General features: G+C 38.4%; 2 protein-coding genes across 13 annotated transcripts in view; one reads left to right on the top strand and one right to left on the bottom strand.

Annotated features, from left to right (window-relative positions):
• Positions 1–329: 329 nt before the first annotated feature.
• LOC130146539 (cytochrome c oxidase assembly protein COX11, mitochondrial) lies at positions 330–3,679 on the bottom strand. Its single transcript, XM_056332808.1, has 4 exons — positions 3,329–3,679; positions 3,097–3,252; positions 2,245–2,370; positions 330–1,720 (listed from the first exon to the last, which is right to left on the bottom strand). The coding sequence occupies exons 1-4, from the start codon at positions 3,662–3,664 to the stop codon at positions 1,538–1,540; spliced, it is 801 nt and encodes a 266-aa protein (XP_056188783.1). The 5' UTR covers positions 3,665–3,679; the 3' UTR covers positions 330–1,537.
• A 63-nt stretch (positions 3,680–3,742) lies between these two features.
• STXBP4 (syntaxin binding protein 4) overlaps positions 3,743–19,915 on the top strand; it is a 76,261-nt gene continuing 60,088 nt past the window's right edge. For 3 of the 12 annotated variants that reach the window (XM_056331432.1, XM_056331954.1, XM_056332129.1), the window contains exons 1-8: positions 9,202–9,394; positions 12,874–12,947; positions 13,135–13,230; positions 14,189–14,258; positions 15,110–15,184; positions 17,365–17,450; positions 18,134–18,263; positions 18,823–18,955. In XM_056331432.1, coding sequence (XP_056187407.1) covers positions 9,327–9,394; positions 12,874–12,947; positions 13,135–13,230; positions 14,189–14,258; positions 15,110–15,184; positions 17,365–17,450; positions 18,134–18,263; positions 18,823–18,955 — 732 coding nt within the window. In that variant the 5' untranslated portion in view covers positions 9,202–9,326. Of the gene's footprint in view, positions 3,877–4,490; positions 4,513–4,630; positions 4,750–5,414; positions 5,538–9,200; positions 9,395–12,873; positions 12,948–13,134; positions 13,231–13,530; positions 13,556–14,188; positions 14,259–15,109; positions 15,185–15,208; positions 15,789–17,364; positions 17,451–18,133; positions 18,264–18,822; positions 18,956–19,915 lie in introns of those variants that run through there. The other 9 variants (XM_056331682.1, XM_056331773.1, XM_056331867.1 and 6 more) reach the window with 9 other exon arrangements.

Genomic DNA, 19,915 nt, shown 5'->3' with positions numbered 1-19,915 from the left:
ATTTGCACCTGGCAGAGGGATATTCCTTTTCTTTCGAAGCATGTGGCCAGAATAAAGCACTATGTGGAGAACTGATATAATCAGTTCAGCTTTCAAAAAGACAATGGGCTAAGACAACCCAGGTAAGAATTGCTTTTTTTTTTTCTTCCCTAGCCTGGATTCAAAGATTTGCCTTGATTTTTATTTTTTTTCCCCTGAAGCATAATTGGAGTTATAGTTTATAAAGCTTGCTGCTATCTTCATACAGATGTATTTCACTTGCGTGGGCTCCACGTGTTCTGCTGAATAAAAATGCATTAGAAAGATGAAAGAACAAAAAGTGTTAAAACTTTCATGTCAGGTCTTCACTGTATTAATGTCATCCAGAATCTATTTAAACACAAGCAACTGGTACAATAACGCATTTTAAAGATAGTATCCATTTATCTTCAAAAAAGCAGGTTTTAAATTACTGTATACAAACATAATTGAGACTAAAGTGACTGTAAGTTGTTTCTGATATACCCATTGCCTTTTTAGGGTCCAGACACACCAACAGTAGTCTTTATTAGATCTCATCTGCTGAAAGGGGTAGAAAGAACTGGCATATGGGATGAGATACTGGGCTGTCTGAAAACGAGTAGGTCACTTAAACTTGCTCTGCAACTTCCTTCTCGTTTGCAGAGAGCTATGATAAAAGTGTTATTATCCCTACAGATAATGACCAAAAGTTACATAAATACAGGCTTACGTGTTCTGACGGTAAACAGAGTACCTATGAGTACCTCTGAAAAACCGATAGGCTGCCGGGCAGGCTTTGTGGGGCTTAACCTCTGAATGAGGCTGATTTCCTTCTGGGTTTTGATGTTAATTCATGCTGTTAATTGAGCCTGCAATTTAGCACAGTTGTTTATGTGCTGCCTCTCCCTTCTACGCGTTTCATACATAAGCTGAGCCTGTCTCTGTGTAGAGGTGCCCAGCATACGGCCCTCTGCAGAGTGGAAGAGCGGTCATTAGCAGTACAGACATTTTAAATTAGTTGAACACAACATTGAAATTTGAAGATAGTCTTTCTAAATGGAAACCATACCACAGATCTGATGTGCTTACACTTAAATTACTGTTCCTCATTCAAATTATAACAGTTCTAGAGCAATCTGCTCTTACCAAATGAACTACTGATTCAGTAATAATTCGACAGGGTGCATCATATTCTGAATCATCACATCCTCCTGTGCCACAGGAGTGTTACATAGCAATACAGTCTAGTCTTACAATATTCAGCCAACACATATCATCTTACAAAAGATGTCTTGAGAAAACCTCTCTTCCAGCAACAGTGTTCCCTTCTATTGTCTGATGAAGAAATAATATTCCAACTACCTAAGTTTGGATTTTTAAAAAGAAATACACCCTTTCATAACAACACCACGTACCCGTGGTGGTTTAATAATATAATTTCATATTACACAGTACTCTGCAGTTATTCCTTCCATGGAAAAATGGTTTTGAAACTGGTAGTCAGGTAGCAGAAGTCAAATTGTGTAGAGTTTGCCCATTACTGATATCCAGGAAGTGGTAATTTCTGTCCTTCCTTTGCTTCAAAAAAAGTGTAAGAGAGGGTGATCAAATCAACTTTAGCCATCTTAGGGTCCTCTACAAATTCTGGATCAATGTAGAAAAAGACAGGCATGTCCACTTCCTCGTGAGGATTTAATCGCTGTTCTTCAAAACAAAAACACTGCAGGGGGGAGGAAAAAAACACTTGAACAATTCGACAACAGCAGCTATGGTAAACTTTCTCTGCCAACACGAGAGAAAGCTTCATCTTTTAAAATCTACTCTCATTGATCTACAGGTGTACATCTAAAATCAAGGGAGTGAGCAAGCACAGGAGCAACAAGACAGCAGTTCTGTTCCTCTTGTGTTACCGGGGGGGGGGGGGGAGGGAATAGCTTTTAATGAATGTGCAAATGTACAAATTGGCCAGGCTAGTTCACACTGTTACCATCTGCCCTTAAAGTCAGTGGTATTAAACATCATACATTTGGGAACTTCTCTAATTGGACACGTACTGCAGCTTATGAAGACAGTAAGGCCAAGAACGAACTGATGCACAGTCATGTGAAAAAATCAAGCTGTCTTCTTAAAATGTTGGCATACAAAGAATGGGATCCAGGAGTAAAATGAGGCAAAGTTATTTAATGCATAACTACTGTCATTCCGTGTAGAGGAAAATGTAATCTTTGCTTTGTCCACACTTACTTGTATTTTATTGAAATACTGTCCTGCTTCAAAGGGTATGACGTTGTAGGTAGAGATTCCAATTATTGGTTTGTCAGTAGGATTTTTCGCTTTATAAAACGCCAGTGCGGTCTCTCCTGGTACCACCTGCATAAAATAATTGCACAGTGATTTTATTTTTATTTTTTTTTAATCTGCTGCAGCCCACCATCCCTCAGCGTTCTTTAGACTTCAACTGAAACTAGTTCATTTTCTCTTTTGCAGTTTCAAATTGGTTACTTTGCTACTTGACAAATATTTTGCTTATATACAACTCGCCCCTCTTCAAAATTAGAAGCATCAATAATGTCGTTTGTGTGCATTTTTAATCTTAACCAGTTTTCCATGAGAATTCTATTACTGTCAGTAGTTTAGCAGCATATAGAGCTTGAATATGCCCTTGTATATACAGTTTAAGGTTATTTTTTCCGTATTGGGCTCAGTAATTAAGCAAGCATGACTTGTTGAGTTTTTTTATTAAGAACTAGTTTTGAACAGTGATGTTACATTAGAATGATTGGTTGGTTGGGGGTTCTTTTCCATGTAAGAACAGTCCTACAAGGACAGGGGCCAGCAGAGAAAGAACCCCCCCCCCGGGTTTAGGTATAGTGTAGCTCTCTATCTCTGTGTAAATATATATGCACACACGGACTTGATGGCGTCTATATGTATATAACATAAGGTGTATATGTAATATGCTTTTTGCTGGCCAGCCTGTTCTGGCAGTTTGCTGGGATGTAGGGGGATAACACCCCGCGGGCAGCAGGAGCTCGCCTCCTCCCGCACCGGGCCCGCAATCCGCGGCGCCTCCCGGGCCCGTACCCCCCCACTCACGTAGATTTCACTCTGCTGGGGTCGGAATTCCCACTGGATGCTGGCGTGCACGTCGGCGTTGAAGGTGACCCTGAGGCGGCGGTGCCGCACCGGCTCCATGCTAGCGACTCGCTCCGCGCCGCTCCCGGCGCCCGTGGTGCCGCCCAGCCCGGTGGCCTGGGGGAGAGGGGAGGCGGTGAGCGGCCCCGCCGGGCTGCGCGGCGGCGGCGCGGCGGGGCCCGGCCCGGCCTACCTGGCAGTAGAGGCGGTAGAGCGGCACGGCCGCGTAGGACATGCCCACCATGCCCACGGCGGCGGCCACGATGTAGGCCAGCGCCGAGCGGTTCCGGCGCCGCCACTCCTCCTCCTGCCGCCGGGTGAAGGGGTTGGAGCTCCGCAGCCCGCGGGCCCCCCGCGGGGCCGAGGCGGGGGCCGGCCCCCCCGCCGCCGCCCAGTGCCCAGCCTCCCGCGGCGGCGCCCACCCGCCCGCACGGCCCGGCGGCCGCAGCGCCCAGAGCGGGCCCCGCGCCCCGGGCAGCCGCAGCCGCAGCGCCCCGCAGCGCGCCCAGCCCGCCCCGCACAGCCCCATGCCCCCGCGGCCGCCGCGCCGCGCGGGGCGCAGCAACTCTCGCGAGAGAAGGCGGCGCGGCTGTCCGGCGCCGTGAGGGGCGGGAGCGCTGCCGCCCGGGGCCGCCCCGCAGAGCGGCGCTGAGGCGCCCGTCAGGCCCCGCCGGTTGTCCCTCCCGCCATCCCTCGCTCCCGCCCCAGCCAGGCCGCTCGAGCTGTAGTTTGCGTGTCGAGGTAACTGTCGCAGCCCCGGAGGTCGGCGGGTTGTGCCGGGCTGGCGGCCGTGGCGGGCCCCGCACCGCGCGGGCCTCGGCCTCGGGGGCCTGGGCGGGCCGGCGCCAGGCGCCACAGTGGGGTAACGGAGCGAGCCAGGGAGGCAGGGCCCGGAGGGGGCTTCGGGCCTTTGCCCTCGTGCAGGTCTCCCTGGGCTACAGGCACTGGCACCGGTATTTTTTTATTATTATTTATTTTTTCCCGCCCAGCGGTGCTGTGGTTCAGGTTCAGTTCCATTTCGCTGTGCTGTGTGTGGAGTTGGGTTGGGTTGGGCACAGGCTCTGGCAATGCTGCAAAGTGATGGAGCACACCTGGTAAACAGTAGTATCTCTGGGACAGGCAGGGTCAGGCGAGTTCTCAAACACGGGCTTTGTTCACAGTCCCATCCACTCTGTTAAACTTCTGCAGTGCTTGAATTTCTTGTTTTAAGAGCAGTGCTTTGCTCTTGTGCTGGTTCCAGTAACACGAACCATGCAGTGACTGACAGTGACTGACGGCTCTGGATGCTGCTTCATCTTCCCTTTACAGGTGTGGAGCAAGAGAATGATGGAGCCCAGAGCAAGGCAACATTCCGGTCTTTCCCTCTGTATTTATGTGGTGGGTTTTTTCATCCTTTAGCAAGAGAGCTGAATTTTTTTTACTACAGGAAAATCTGTGGTATTCCAAAGCGAAGTCACATTTTTTTTCCTGTAGAAATACAGACCTGAAGGAATTGGTCAATATGTTTTTTGTGGAGGGTGACACCGTGCACTTAGGGACCCTACCTGATTTTGGCCCAGGTAGCATGTCGCTGGCACCCACGGCCATCTCTTGCCTTGCTGCTGATACAAACAGGTTTTGCATTACTTTTGCAGTAATTTTTCAAATGATGGTAGCTCTGTACATTTAGGACTGTATTTCTTGTCTACCTGTTGAATGTGCTAATAAAAACACAATGTGAATTACTTGAGGTTTGCTATGTTAGTGGTATGTAACTCTTATTTTGCGTGTAATTTGGCCTATATTTTACATATTTCACATGAGAATTCCATAGGCATTGAATACTAGACAGTAAGTTTAAAAGATGTGAGAAAACAAGACGCACAAAACACCTTACCATGTTCAAAACAATGTATCCTCCCCCAAGGTATCTTAGCTGGAAAAAAGATAAGATTTTGGTTTTAGCAGTTACATTACTTTTATCATGGAATTGTAATCACAGTTACTTCTGGGGTTTTTTTTTTAGAAGATTTTTATCACAGGGGGTTCAGATTTTCCCTAATTCCTACCTCATTAATTAAGAGAAAATTAGGATGCCAGATTGTTAGGTACTATATACAGCAAAGTCTGAGTCATTAACTGCTTACTGTTTTCAGCAATGAAACATTACCTGTTTTATCATGAAAGTACTCTTTTCCCACTTGATTTCAGCTAGTCAGCAATAAATAAGAGTTGTTGTCAGTGTCTGAAAGTAACTATTGCCATGTAAATTTCAAAAAGTGGTTTCTACTTTTTTACAGCAATTATTTTCCTGGTCACGAGCCAGTGTTCCATGTGTCAGAATTCTTCATTTTCAACTTTTACTAAAGTAGTGCACCTAAGAAGATGTCCAGTAAAGATCCCCTAACAAACACAGATGAAAAGTAAGTACTTTTTTTTTTCCACACACACAGGAATACAGCTATTAGTGGATTGTAATGTGACAATTCATGAAGTTTCATTAGTACGACCTTGTTTTGATGAAGTCTTAAAGAAAAATGACTTCGATATTGAAAGAGTCTGAAGCAAAGTCTTAGACAAGCTAATACCAACACCAGTGAATTTACATATAAAGGGAAGAAACAGTTCTTAAGCTTTTCATTAAGTTAATCAGCACTTAGTTGGGACTGGTTCTGTAGAGATAAAACCCAGCGCAGAAATTCCTTAATGTTTCTGCAGCTATGAAAACATACTTGTAAGGTGTACAGCAAATTACTTCCATGTACTCGTAGGGTACCTACAGTAACATAAGGTGCTGTATGGAGATTATGTATTGTATTTCATTACTTTTTCAGAATCTTGCGTCTGCATGCCTTTAATGTTTTATATGTAGTGCTTTGGAACCATCTTATGTTTTACCAGTGCCATGGGATATAAAATCATCATTATATTAATTCTTTAAACCATAATGTTATCCACTTAAAGGTCGGATCAGATTCTAAGTGGCAAACAAATAATTGAAAATCATAACTCCAGACCCTTCCCAAACTGCTAAGTAACCATGCCAGTGCTGTCATCAAAACCATAATTAGAAATGGGCACAGACAGCTCTTGCTGGACTATCATGTTTGCTGTGCAACAGAATCCAGAAAACACTATTCAAAAGTATTGTCAAACAATTTACCATAGATTTTGAATTATACCACCTTTCTGAATAACTTGACTTTTTCGAAAATCAAATCCACAAAACGTTAAAGAAATTAACTTGATTTTACTGGAACCCAAAGAAGCAAACACTCTGCTTGTCTGGTGGAAATATGTGGTATATAACAAAGATAAACAGCTTTTACAACAGCTATAGCTTGCTAGGTTTGTGTGGAAGGTATATTATATGAGTAGTTATTAGATCACTGAATTCCAAAGGCAATTTTTCACGTAAGAGATGAACACAAAAGGTGCATAAACTGCACTTCAGCTACAAGATGACGGAAGACTATAGTTTTCTATACTTTTTTTTTTTCCCTGGGAGACAGTATCAATGCACAATGCTTCAAGAATGTGCTTGGTTATATGTTAATTGAGGTTTACCTAAACTTTACCTTTGTTTTCTACACAAGTGCTTAGCCTCAAACCGTTCATGCTTCTCCACAATTACAGTGTTGCTCAAGCTTTTTTCATGTTTAACAATTGCCATATAATGACATATGTTTCCTTTTAATCTTTATGACCTAATCAGCAAAAGGTATTTTGAATAATTAGTGGCTTGGGATAGATTAGAAGAATTTATTTATGCTATATGATACAGCGTTCTCTTGGCTGTGGTCCTTACTATCAATGAAATTTTACCTTTTTGGGTTAGTGAACCTGAAAGACTACATGACTGCATGATTGACTTGTATAGAACTTTTGTAAAAGGCCTTTGTTTTATTTATAACAAAAGCATCTTGTGAATCCTGCTTTTGAAGATTCTGCAGATCTTTTTGTCATCTGCTAAATTATCCTTTAATCCATTTCAGTTGCTAAAGCATTACAAAACTTCCTTTGGGAAAGATGAGTCATAATTGATAATGTTTCCAGAATAAAGTAGTTTGCTAGGTGTTTGAAAAAGAATCTTTGTTTGCTGCATAAAATAACACCTGTCTCTTGAAAATACAGTCTTACTTACTGGTAGCAGCTTCTATGGAGTTTTAAGTTGTTACAGTATTCCTAGACCTTTCTGGAAGTAAAAATTATTTTGTGTTCCCCTGGGTATGTTCTTGAAAGGCAGAAAACTTGCAAGAGAAGCAGTAATACCATTTTCCTAGATGAATCCTTTGGAAACATTAAAAGCAGCACAGCAGCAGAATTTTAAGGTAGAGAGTGATAGCCTTGGGGGTGAGGAAGCTGAGCAATGCATAGTTTACTTTGAAGAAGGGAGGGTGGAGCAATTGCTTGAACAAGCGATGTACTGCTGATAATACTAAAAATAACATTTTTATTTTTTAATATTGGAAATACATAGCCTTGAGCCATACATTTAACCGGGGGTAGGGGGGGTGTGCATGTGTGTTTCTGTTGCAGAAAACATGACACTGGAAACAAGCCATATTGGTCTGAGTGACTTGTTTTGACAAGTGTTCCTGATACTAATACCACAAATTGGATTCCACTGGTGTTAAGAACAGTGACAGTTTTGTAGGAGAAAGGCTGTTGGTATTTTATCTTCTGTAACCTTGCCTAGAGCTAATCTAATTGATATGATGCTTAAAATATCAGTGGCTTTTTTTTATTGGACTGTAATGTCAGTAAACACCAGCACAGTTAAAATTGCTGAGAAAAGGCTACAGAGGGCCAAACGTTTGTCACTGGATGGATGTGAGCCATCCAAATAATGCCGTTGGAGCTCTTCATGTTTCAGGAGCTGGGAAGGCTGGTTTATGTTCCCGCTTGCATCACTGATCTGCTCCTTAAGGTGGGTCCCTTTGCCCTTCTGCCCCTCTTGCGTGTCTAGATTGCAGGCTCTAGGGACTGACTGTTGTATATGGAACACTACATAGCATGGTACCTGTAAGCAAAACGATCCTTTCCCTAGAATGATCATGTGCGAATGAAACCACAGTCACTACAACTTTAAAAAAAAAAAAAAAGGTGCATGAGATAAGCATATGCATTCCTCGCGTAGCCAAGCTGTCCTGCTGTACAGCTCTAGACACTGACAGATGCTGTCTCATCGTGGGGTTACTCACTGCTAGAGAGGAATCACCTTTCTACTTAAACAAAGCCCTTGGTGAGCAAGAATATTTGGTTTTCATTTTAAACTGCTAAGATATTTTAGAAAGAGGGTGAGTAATAGGGGTGCATCTTCTGATGCAAGTCTGGAAGAGAATAGTAGTTAACCAAAGTGATGTCAGGTGCTCAGAACTTCTGAAAATATGTGTATCTCTGCAAGAACAAGCCTGGTATTAGAAGAGAGTCTTACCTCGGGAACAGTGGTATCTTTTTTTACTTTTTTCAACTAGGTTATTCTCAGTGTCATGATATAAATTCACCATTTTCAATTGCTTTCACAAAAAGATGTGTCAGCTTCTGTTTCTAGGCAAAGTATATAACCCAAGTTCTGTATTAACTTGTGACGGTTGTATATTGAAAGAGTGAAAGCCAAGTTACAGCATGGCGCAGTTCAATACCATGATTGAGAATGCAAAGTAATGGCATAGTGGCATTTGTTTCATTAATGCTTTCAGTCTGTCTGGTTTGTTGGCTTTCCCTTTTGTGTGGGGATGTACATAATCCAGTCTGCTAGGAAGATTGCTTCAGAAAGGTCATAAGTTATTGCTTTTGACCTTGTTTGGAGGGAGCACATAAATAAACTATTGGAGGAACATGAGAAAATATTTTAATTATTTCATTTGCCTTTGGCAGCCAGATAGAGATTGCATAATCACAGTTGTTGTAAATGCAGGTGAATTTTCTCCCCTTTGTGTTTATCGGTCTTTCAAGTTGCTGCAAATTGCCATTTCAAACAGAGAGAAAGTAAACATTACCTCCATAGGTGAATTAGTCCATATGACGCAGAGGGTTTCAGAGAAGATTAAATAGGCAGAGACACTCGTCTGGAGCTGTGTCTGGGTTGCTGGTTTTTTTTTTTCAGTTAGTAGCAGAAATTGTCCTGCACATAACCTTTATCTGGCTGAACCGAAAAGCTCCAGTGTATTTTAGTTGCTTTGTCGCTGACTTTGCTGCTGTACTGAAGAATGTCCTTACTGTCACCAGGAGATGAAGATGAACCAGAGCGTTTTGATGGTCTTTCTCTCTTATACTGGTATGCTTAACCATTAGGTTCCAACAGCGTTTTTCTAGTCTGTAACTGGGGAAAAGTACAGTAAAGGTAATTTGAAAGTTGTAGATGTTTTCAGCTTCCTTTCATAAGCAGCCAGAATTTATAGTTTAGATTTTTGTTTAAGTGTCAAGTAATACATATTTTGTGAGGGAAGGGAAATTATTCTTTCATTGATAAACCTAGATACGTATTTTGTTTCTTCACATAAATAACTGATACTTGCTCAGGAATACAGATCAGAAGACTATCCAGAGCTGTCTGTTCTGATAAGTCTCTAGAAGGCATAAAACCTAAAGCTGTTGAACTTCCTTGTATCTGCTGCTAAAAAAATAATAGAAAAAAGTATCAATAGATTTAATATTAATTGCCTTTACTAGAACATTACACAAACTTTTGTGCACGTAGTCTGTCAGCATTCCAGGACTTCAGTTGGAGTGTTGAGTTTAGTATTTTTTAGTGTAAGAAAGTTACAGTGTACATTTTGTAGTCTTCCTTTTTAGTTCATCTGTTGCCTCACATCTGTACTTTTCTGTGTGCTGAAAGCTTGCTTACAAGTATTTTTGCATGACTTCTTGAGGAATGAGCAGCGACATCTGATTACTTAATTTGCATCTTTTTCTACAAAGAAAATTGAAATTATTTTTCATTTTACTGCCAGTTGGTTTAGAAGCCTATTTCCTTATTCATAGTGTTGAGCATATTTCTAATGTTTGGGGGGAAGTAGTCGTAACGTTTGATGAATATTAAATAATGGTAATGTGAAATAAATGTTGGATGGGTGCTAAATCCAGGTCTTTTTATAATGAAACTGTTAAAGCCCTGTTTATTTTATTAGAACTATGACAAGTAGAGTGACTTGAAGATCCATCTCTAAGTTACCTGGGAGAAAAAACTAACACCAAAAATCAGCAAGATGTGATATGCTAAACAAATTCAGGGCTTTTGAAGATAGTCTTTACTTTTATGTGATTAAGTAATTTTAAATAGTATGTTTTGGGGGAGTTTAGTCTTTAGAGCATAAACAGAACTGAATGCCTTGTAAAGGTGACTGTTCAAAGTGTCAGTTCTTTCTAATTGTAGGTGACAACATCATGGCAATCTCATGGTTTCAGAGATATCTTGCTCCTCTCCAGTGTGAATTATTAGTTTGTACATTCTCTATATGCTCTCTGTCAGAATCCACTTTATGTTAGTTAGGGTCTCTGTTTTGAAAGTATTGCCTGTTACTTACAGAAATGTAGATCCTTTCCTGTTAAGTGTTCTGTGCCTAGATTTGATCATATTTCATCATTTTATGTGGTAGTATATAAATAGGTTCTGCTTTTTGTGGTGAACTCTGAAAGTTAGACTTCAAGTCTGAGATTTGATCTTTTAAGACTTCATAAAAGTAAACTTCTGTGCAATAACGTTCAGTGAAGTAACATTTGTTCTTGCTTTTTTATTATAATAAAAAAATGCCGTGTGAAAACTGCTGAAAGCATGGCAGAGCAAGAAACAGAACAGCCAGCAGCAAAAGGCAAGGCAGGAAAAAAACCCAGACTAAACTGCCTGCCTGTGTCAAAGATCAGTGTATGTTGTTGAAGCTTTCAAAGATGGATACAAATCAGGATAAAGCTGTGGGGAACATGAGTAGTATGTTGTCTTTCAGCTTCAAAACACTTAAAAGTTCATGGGATAATTCAGATGACAGTACTAGTCAGTAATGCAAAATACTTTGGTGTCGTAGTATATTAGTAGTTTATCAAAAAAGTTTTGTTAGAGAAATAGACTTAAGTATTTATTCTTCCTTTCAGGCTGTGATTAAGTAAAAGCAGTTTGGTTCACTTTTAGCCTTACAAAGTGTGCCTTATGCTCTTGTCGTGTAGTAGCAAGGTCATGTTCAGTCTTGTCAATGGCCAGATGCACTAACTAACTAGGTTTCACCATTTCCTCTTAGCCTGTGAAACAAATACTTCAAGATATACTACAGTGAAAATTATACAGTATTTGAAGCAGAGGCTTCCTGTTTGTTTCTAAAGATTAATTAGGTCTGTTCTTACAGCCAGCCTTTCTAAAGTAAAGACTAATTTTGCAGATACTTGAGAATTTGAGGTTGTGGAACAAATTGTTGCTTTTCAGAGCAAGTGCCCTTGATTAAAAAAACATCCATTTTCTTATACAAAACCAAAAGAATTAAGGATGTTCTTTACAAGCTGGATCTCTTGCCTCGTACTAGAATTTAGGAACGTTTTGACCTTCTGGATTTCTGTTTCCCCTCTGACATGGCACCTTTTAATGACACGTACTCCGGCTTTTGCAGAAATACGCAGTTTCAGGCTGTGTGCTGGATTTGATTGTGTGGGAGGATTTGGGTCACTGTGTCCTCCACTTTGATCTTCTTTTCCCCCCTGCTAATGAATTCTAGTTGTTCCATTTCACTTTAACATCATGCTCTAGAAAATGCAACTTACTGTCCAATATAGAACAGTACATAAGTCAAAGCAGAAAAAATTTAAGTGGTGCTTCTGCTTCTGTTTTCTATAAGGGGTCTGGTGAGTCTTCTCCAAAAATGGTACAGTTGGGAGGACAAAGGAACTATGTTACAACTGGGATGATTTTGTAGTTATTCATCTAAATGAAAGTAAAAAATGATAAAGGGTAATCTGGATTTATAGTAATTCTTAACACTTTTCATCCTCATAGCAGTATGCTGGTCATGTTTCTAATTCAACTTTAAATTTAGTTTTCAAAACTCTTTAATTTTACTTTGTACATTCTTGCTTAATTCTTTAACATTATCACCTGCTTCCAAAATATTCATCTGCCTTTAGACAATTTCAAGTGCTATCCTGGTATTTTGTCTTGGGGTGGAAGGGTACACAGGGGAGCAGGCAATAGAGTTTGTAAAGAAGCATTTTTTTTAAAACAGGGAAAGAAAACAGTGTTGAGTGAAGAAATGAGAGACTGTAGGGAAATATTATGTTCGTAAATAAAGACAAAATTATATGTTAGATATCTCAGAAAATGTTTTTGTATACACTGTCTTAGCTGTGGGTTTTTTTTAATATTCATTACCTGATCTAACACATTATGATATGTTTTTCTTGTCTAAATGCTAAGCTGGACCAGGTTGTGGAATTTTGTTTCTATGTAATCATAATCCTTTTATTACAAAGTGGTGTTCACAATTAAGCCTGAAATGCTCTGGGGAAAAAGGAAGTAAACTACATATACTTTTATTTTACCTTGCCGTCTTATATTTGTTATGAGGAGATTGATTTAATATATTTATTTTTTTTTCATCTATTGCGGGAAGGAGTCATGGAGAGGTATCAAGCAATATAAAGTTGTCAGTAGAGAAAACTGGTTTTGGCTTGTATTAAGAGTTAAAAACATGATCAGTGTAATTTCTCTTATATTAACAGAGCTCTAAATACATTTATTGTAATTAGGGATTTAATGACTTTTATTTTATTCCTTAGGACTATTATGGGCCCTCATGGAATCAATCGAGCTGTTCACCGCATTTCTTTTTCTGATTGTCAAAATGGATTAGGTAATTAGATTGCACATTCTGTTGATTCAGAGTAAACTAAATCTAAAGGCACCTGGTGAGCTTTTCCAATTCACAGTTATCAGTATGAGTTTAATTTATCTGGCTTTTATGGATTTGACTGTAAATCCATTTAGCACAGTGGGTGGAATAGCCAATTTCTTGCTTGTTTTTTTTGTTTGTTCTGCAGGAGTTAAAATTATTGGAGGTTATCGGGCACAAACAGCAGAAGATTATGGGATTTTCATAAAGAGAATTCTACCTGGAGGGGTTGCTGCTGTAGATAGTAAGTAATTTAAAATTTCTTGTTGCAAGCACACTGCATATAAAAAGCTGCCAAAAGAAGTCCTCTTTATTTTACTTTGTGGATAAGCATATTTAAAATAGTGGCTTACCTTAAGATAGAGAAATGAAACTTGGACTCTTCATGGGAAAAGATTTTAATACTCTCAGTTCTTGAAAATCTGTTCAAATCTAGATATGGCTGGTGTGAAAGCAACAGGCAGTCTTTCAGCACTGCTAAATAAGTGTTAAGATGCTGAACTTCTTTTAATTTGTAAGGGATAAGAGTGGCGTTTCTTTTATAGAACTAGTATTTTTAATGAGTTCTGGTAATTATTTTTTTAATTTATTTTTAAAAGGTGGTTATGATGTTTGGTGTGGAAGAAGAAATTATACTGGGTAGAGTTTGAAATAATAAAGTTACAGAATATACTTCTGTCCTAGGTCTGTATATGGGTTTTTTTGAGTTTGCATCTGGTCTTTTGCAGAATGATAATTTAAAATAATCTAGATCTACTTCAAAAGTGATAGTTCCTAATCTTGAGATTTGCAGAAGGGTCAAAATAGAATTGGTTCTAAAAATCTTTTAGATGTTTTTATCAATGTTAATGTATCTATACATGGTAACTTACGTGTATGTTAGGAGCTGAAAGTTAATTCTACAACTGTGAAATATAAATTTGCATCCCACAAATATTTGTAATATGTGAAAATAACACAAATAGCTAAATAACACTTATTTTCAGTGGTTATTCTGTGGTTAATAAGACTGTTTGACAATTATTAGTCTTATCACAATAACCTAGCTTAATTAGGTTCAGAACCTAATCTGCTAAAAGTCATGATTGTTCATTGCATTAGGCCAGATAAAGTTGAAAGAAAAAGCCCTGTTCTATTACCATTATATAATATGTTCACCATTTTCCTCTTGATTCATTCATTAATGTTGATTTCATTGCAAGGCCGTTTGCTCACTGGCGACCTAATTTTGGATGTCAACGGAGAAAACTTAATTGGAGTAACCAATGAAAGGTATGTTTGTACTGATTACTAAATGTTTATTAGAGCTTGAAATACTATATATGGGGTTTTTTTGAGATTGTTGACCACTGATTAGAAGAGCACAACTCCCCTGAGGTCCTTGGAATTCAACTGGCAAATAATTTTTCCTATAAATCTAATTCAGCAAAACTGGAAATTGTGGAAAAGTGACAGGACTTTATATGCTTTTATGGCGACAGAATGAGATAGTTTCTTAATGATGTAGACTATAGAATGCATGTGAAAATAGCATTAAAACATTAAGCTGTTAAAATATTTTTGTAACTTTCTGTTGGTTCAGTACTGGTGAATGTAAATGATGCAGCTAACAGGTATCATTGTAATGGGACAGCGAAGGAGAAGTTGTTTAGAAAACTCTATAGAATATGTTGGATGGTGTCTGTAGCTGGATCACCAGAGATCGATACAGTGTTGGAGACCTAGATTTAAAATTCAAGGAAAAATTACAGTGTATGTGGCTGAGGGAAGTCCTGAGCAATGAAGTATATCTGAGCAGTAGTTTTTCTCTGGTGGAGGCTGTTAATCCTGAAGGAGGTCCAAGGATGGACTGAGGAGAGATGGGGACAAAAGGAAAGGGGAAGAGAGGCAGTCCCGATTTACTCCTGTCACCAGGCACTGACTCACCATAGTCTGTCTTTCACTCCATTCTCCAGTGCTTAATTTGGGTTATGCTGCTAGCAAGCTTTTCTCCTTGTATTTGGCAGTGAAAACTATTAACTACATCAGGGATTTGTCCATTTCCTGCTCTTTTAGCGTTACTCACCGTGTATTCCTTACCAGTACCCTGGTGTATTTATTTGATTGTTTTCCCTCCCTTCTAGGGCTGTTGACATCTTGCGAACAGCATCAGCATCTAATCATATGTCTCTGCTAGTTGCTAGAGATGAAGAAGCAAAGTAAGAGAAAAATAAAATGTTGTTTTAACCTCAAAACTAATAAAAAGCTAACACTATATCTAAGGTTGGATGGGTGGGCTTGCATGTATTATTCTTTCAGATTAGTTTTAATCACAAAATTGCAGCACGTGTCACATTTTTATGTGTAGAATTTGATACCAGTTCATTCTGAGACCATTTGCATCAATTAAAGTGGAAACTCAGGCTAATTTCAGTTTAATGAAGAGGACTGAAATGTTACGTTACCAGCTAATACCATTAAAAATTGCTTGCTGTGATTATTTAATATTTCTTACATTTTAAAATAAGAAAAAGTGAGGACTCCATTAGACCTACAGTACCACGGAACTGTATCATTTAAGGTAGTCTTGCCTTCTGAAAAAAGGCAGATATAGTTACTGTTTCCCCTTAGAAGTTTCCTTTTCAATCTTTAATGAGCTTTGAATTAGTTTGGATAAGTAGGTTAAACTGTTCACTGCAGCAGGTAGTCCAAAATGCGTCCATTATAAGGACACTTATGTTAAATACTGTTTTAACCTTGCTATTTAAAGTTAGGCATATAAACCAGTCTTGGCAGAGAGTCATCGGAAACACTGGGATCCAGGTCTGTATCCCATTTTGACTTAATTCTCTGGAGGAAACAGCTGTTATGTAACTGTATTTGATAAGTATTGCAAGAGTTATCTGTTGTTACTTGCTTTTCCACTTACAGAGTAATTTCTCCATAAAGGAATTTTCTCTAAATTCCTTTAGCCTTTAGTCCGATTTAAGCTTCGTCTTTCTGCTCCTTTATTTTTTGACAGACATTTAAATCACTCTCTAGCCTCTGATCTCTCTTTTTTTCAGGCTGCCTAGATGTATGTGAGGTCCACTCTTAATCTGCTTTTGTCTAAAGCATACTGACCTAGTTCCGCTAAACTCCTTGAATAATTAAAATCCATGAGTACTGTTCCGGGGGTGCCCAGTGGTCTGTGCAGAATTTACCACTACATACAGTCCCTCACTCAGACACTCTTGAATTAATTTCTCGTGACTTTACCTTCCTCTGCTAAAAGATTATTTGATTTACACTCACCTGTGTTTATGTGTGTACCCTGGGTCTGCCTTTAGTTCAGTACATTTTGTCTTTTTAAAAAAAATAAGGCATCCAGCAGATTTCAACAACCCTCTGCAGTCACTGGAATTACTTGGGAATTATGTTCCCTGCAATCAGTTAATTTATGTGCTCTCACTAATTCTATAATATTAATTTGCTGATGTTTCTGATTTACATCATTCCGGATTATTTATATGTTTTAATCTGTTCTCACTGAGGTAATCATATCTCAGATTATAAACTTTTTTAATTAGGCTGCATTCAGTATTAGATTAATCAAGAGGTTTTGTTTTCTCTTTAATGCTTGTAATACAGGATGTGCATCTCAGCCGCTTTTTTGTCAGTTTGTTACAATATGATAGGCTTCTGCTTTCATTTTTTATTTTTTTATTTTTTGAACAGTGCACCTGACCAAGAATTGCCTATTATATCTACTCTTGGGATTTCTTTAGGAAGATTTTATCATGAAAAAGATAAGCAAAACCAAAGCACATACAATATTTAATAATAATAGTCTCTACCTCATATGAAATAGACTGCAAATTTCTGAGAAAGCTAAAGAGAAGTTAAGAATTTGTATCTGTTTTACTTATTCTTGAATAATTAATAAATATTTATTCTGTCCTCTTTTTTGAGGTGACACACATTTGTCAGTCTCTTCTGGCTTCTTGTTCAGCATAGTTGAACCAAAAGCATTCTTTAAAATACGAGTATGCTATAGGTGTATTATCTGATTCCTTCTAATATAAATACCTTCTTTTGGACCTAAGTAATACCCCTGTCTTATCTGTAGTTGACGTGAATTAGAAGTTTTCAAATTTTTGAAATCCAGGCTAAAGAGAGGTAATAATTAAGCTTCTATACCGACAGTTAATTTCATTCATAGTCGGTTGCTTTTCCATCCTTATCCTTCCGTATGACATTATCTTCTTCTTGCCCCTTCTGAACGTTTGACAGGGCTTTACTCTTTCAGTTGAGCTTCCCTCTCTGAGGAAGGGGAACTGTTTAGCAGAAGCAGTAGCAGGTTTCAAAGGGTGCATTTTAATGCCAAATCCTGATGAAGAGGATCTTTTTATTGCCACAGGAAAGAATTTCTTGACCTCATGGATAAGTATGGCTCTCACAGTGACACCAACTCCACAAGAAGTTCGCCGACACAGCTGTCAGCTGGTGAGAGATTACTTCCTAGCTAGCCTGACATAATCCTGTAGGACAGTGGTCATGCTTCGGGGGGTAGAAGCTTGCACTTAATTGGGAGGAGGGTATGTTGGAGGAAGTCGCTGAAAATCAAGCGAAACACACCTTTACTTAGACTTCAACATTTAGATTGTAATCTAAACATGTACTTTGACAGATTTGTGTGTCAGTTTCCCCAACTCTTAAAATAAATATACTACCACCCACTTATTTTCAGCAATTGTAATTAATGAAGAATGTGAAAAGTATTTGGTACTTGTAGATTAAATGTACCATAAAATTTCGAAGTATAAATCAAAATTTGAGCTAGAATACCTTGAAATTCTAATCCTCATGGCATTGTTGCCTGATTAGGATGCCTTTATATAGCATGAGTGATTATTCTTTAGGAAAGTCAGTTGAATTTTTTTATTTGTTTGCACCCAGTTTGAAAAAAGTAATCACTTGCTATGTTTTAAAGAATTATTTTTGGAGCCCTAGGTTGCTCGCAATTCTTAGCTGTGTAGATTTAAGCTTTCTTTTGGTTGTCTGATGGCTTGCAGTTTGTTTTCTAACATAAGAATAGTACTACTGAACTTACTTAATATGAGTTGAAATGTGCTTTTCCCAAAATGTGTCTTTTATTTCTTTTTTTCCCATTATTTCTTTTCTTTAAGCAAAATCTACAGACAGCCCTTCTTCTGGGTCATCCTCAAGGTCACAGAGTCCTCAGTTGCATTCAAAGGATAATATCACCACCATCAGCAGAAATAATTCTGTCCCAGCATCATCCCCAAAGCTTGCAAAGTAATTTCCAAAACTGACTATTAACTCTTCTGTGTGAGCTGTAGAAAGTGCTACTCAGGAAAATTTTGAGTTCAGCACTAAGTGTTCAACTTTATTTTTTTTATTACTTTTTTTAAAAAAATCCTGTAACTTAGAGTACCATTGATATTAAAAATGAAAGTTTGCAATTCGGTTTTTTTCTCATTTATATATTGCTTACATGGTAGAAGTTGATTAATCAGGTTGACTTTTGATCTTAGTTTCTCTTAATAATTAATGTTTCTGGTGTGTACGTACCTAGGTACTCTCATAAGCCTTATATATATACAGTAGAGAGGAGCTTTTAGCCTTGTGAAATGATACGTTGTTTCTGTTTGTAATTGCCAGAAATAGCACCTGAAGTTGCTGGTTTTGTAGTAAGTAGGCAGTGTAATGTTTGCGCATTGAATTAAATGTCCATATTTCTATTTATTTCTGTAATATGTATTTGTGAAATCAGTAAGATGCTGTATCGCTTAAGTCTTTATTGAGTATCTAGTTCTGTGAAGTAATTCTGCTTTTCTTGTCATTCTCTTCATAGGGATGGTACATTTCAGATTATTACTGTTTTCAAAGAAACAAGCCTAGGTGTTAATATTGTAGGAGGAATTAACAGAAATGAAGGGCCTTTGGTATATGTTCAGGAAATTATCCCTGGTGGTGATTGTCATAAGGTAAAGACCTTTTTTCCCTCCCTCCCCCTTCAGTCACATGTATTCTTGCTTTCATTTACTACCTACTTAGTATTTTATGCATACAGTTATATTTTAAGTACACATTTTTTGGGGTTTTCCTTGCTTTCTCTTTAAACAGAATTATCTCATTGGGTCATAGCATGGTTACATGGTAACATAAATTATTCATGAGTTCGTTTGAGGTAAATGAGGAACTTATTCCCCAATATACTTATGGGAAAGTAACAAATCAACTTCTTTAAGAGGTTGCATGATGCAAGGTAAATGAGCAAGGATGGGACAGAACAGCATACTGCCTTTTTTTTTTTCTTTTCCTTACTTTGACATTTCTTTTCTTGGACATCCAAAAAATCATTTTCCCTTAGTCTTAGTTTAGATGGATCCTTGGTAGTTGGAAAGCACAGTGTAGGCAAATTAGAAAAAAGATATTCGGATAGTGCAGACTGATAAAATGTATGAATCAGTACTGATTACTGTTTTGATTTATGTAAATCAGGAGGGCCTGTCAGTTTTAAAAGTAAATAAATAACCGTCTAGTTCAAGTACAAAATACTCTTTATCCAAGTGTTTCCTTTGCATCCTGAATTACTATGGTTGTTTTGATGTGTAGATAACCAGTTTTTGCCTCTTGCCAAGGAAGAGGGTGAAAGTTAATTTCATGAGCAATGAGTTTTGCCCCAAACCAGTCTATAATTATTTTTGATTGAATTTTAGTAGATTAAGCTTAATTCTAAAATGCCAAGATGGAAGGAAAAAATGCAGTGTTTCTCCGGGACTTTTTAGTAGATGATTCTTCCTTTGATTTCACCTATTGTTGTGGCTTCTAAACCGTTTTTCTCGTTTTAAACATATAATGTAAAGCCTATCACAGATAATTGATAGGCTGAGATATTAATCGGCAGTAGGTTTTAATATCATTAGCAACAGCAGAGGTAATTT

This window comes from Falco biarmicus, chromosome 1, assembly GCF_023638135.1.
Source record: "Falco biarmicus isolate bFalBia1 chromosome 1, bFalBia1.pri, whole genome shotgun sequence".
Lineage (NCBI taxonomy): Eukaryota > Metazoa > Chordata > Aves > Falconiformes > Falconidae > Falco > Falco biarmicus.
This window is presented reverse-complemented; position numbering and strand designations above follow the sequence as displayed.

Bases quoted from the DNA above. Each gene is read 5' to 3' on its own strand.
- LOC130146539 (XM_056332808.1), bottom strand. From the start codon at position 3,664: ATGGGGCTGTGCGGGGCGGGCTGGGCGCGCTGCGGGGCGCTGCGGCTG. The intron at 2,371-3,096 runs GTGAGTGGGGGG...TATTTTATGCAG, and splicing joins CCCAGCAGAGTGAAATCTAC to GTGGTACCAGGAGAGACCGC. The intron at 1,721-2,244 runs GTAAGTGTGGAC...TCCCCCCTGCAG, and splicing joins AGTATTTCAATAAAATACAA to TGTTTTTGTTTTGAAGAACA.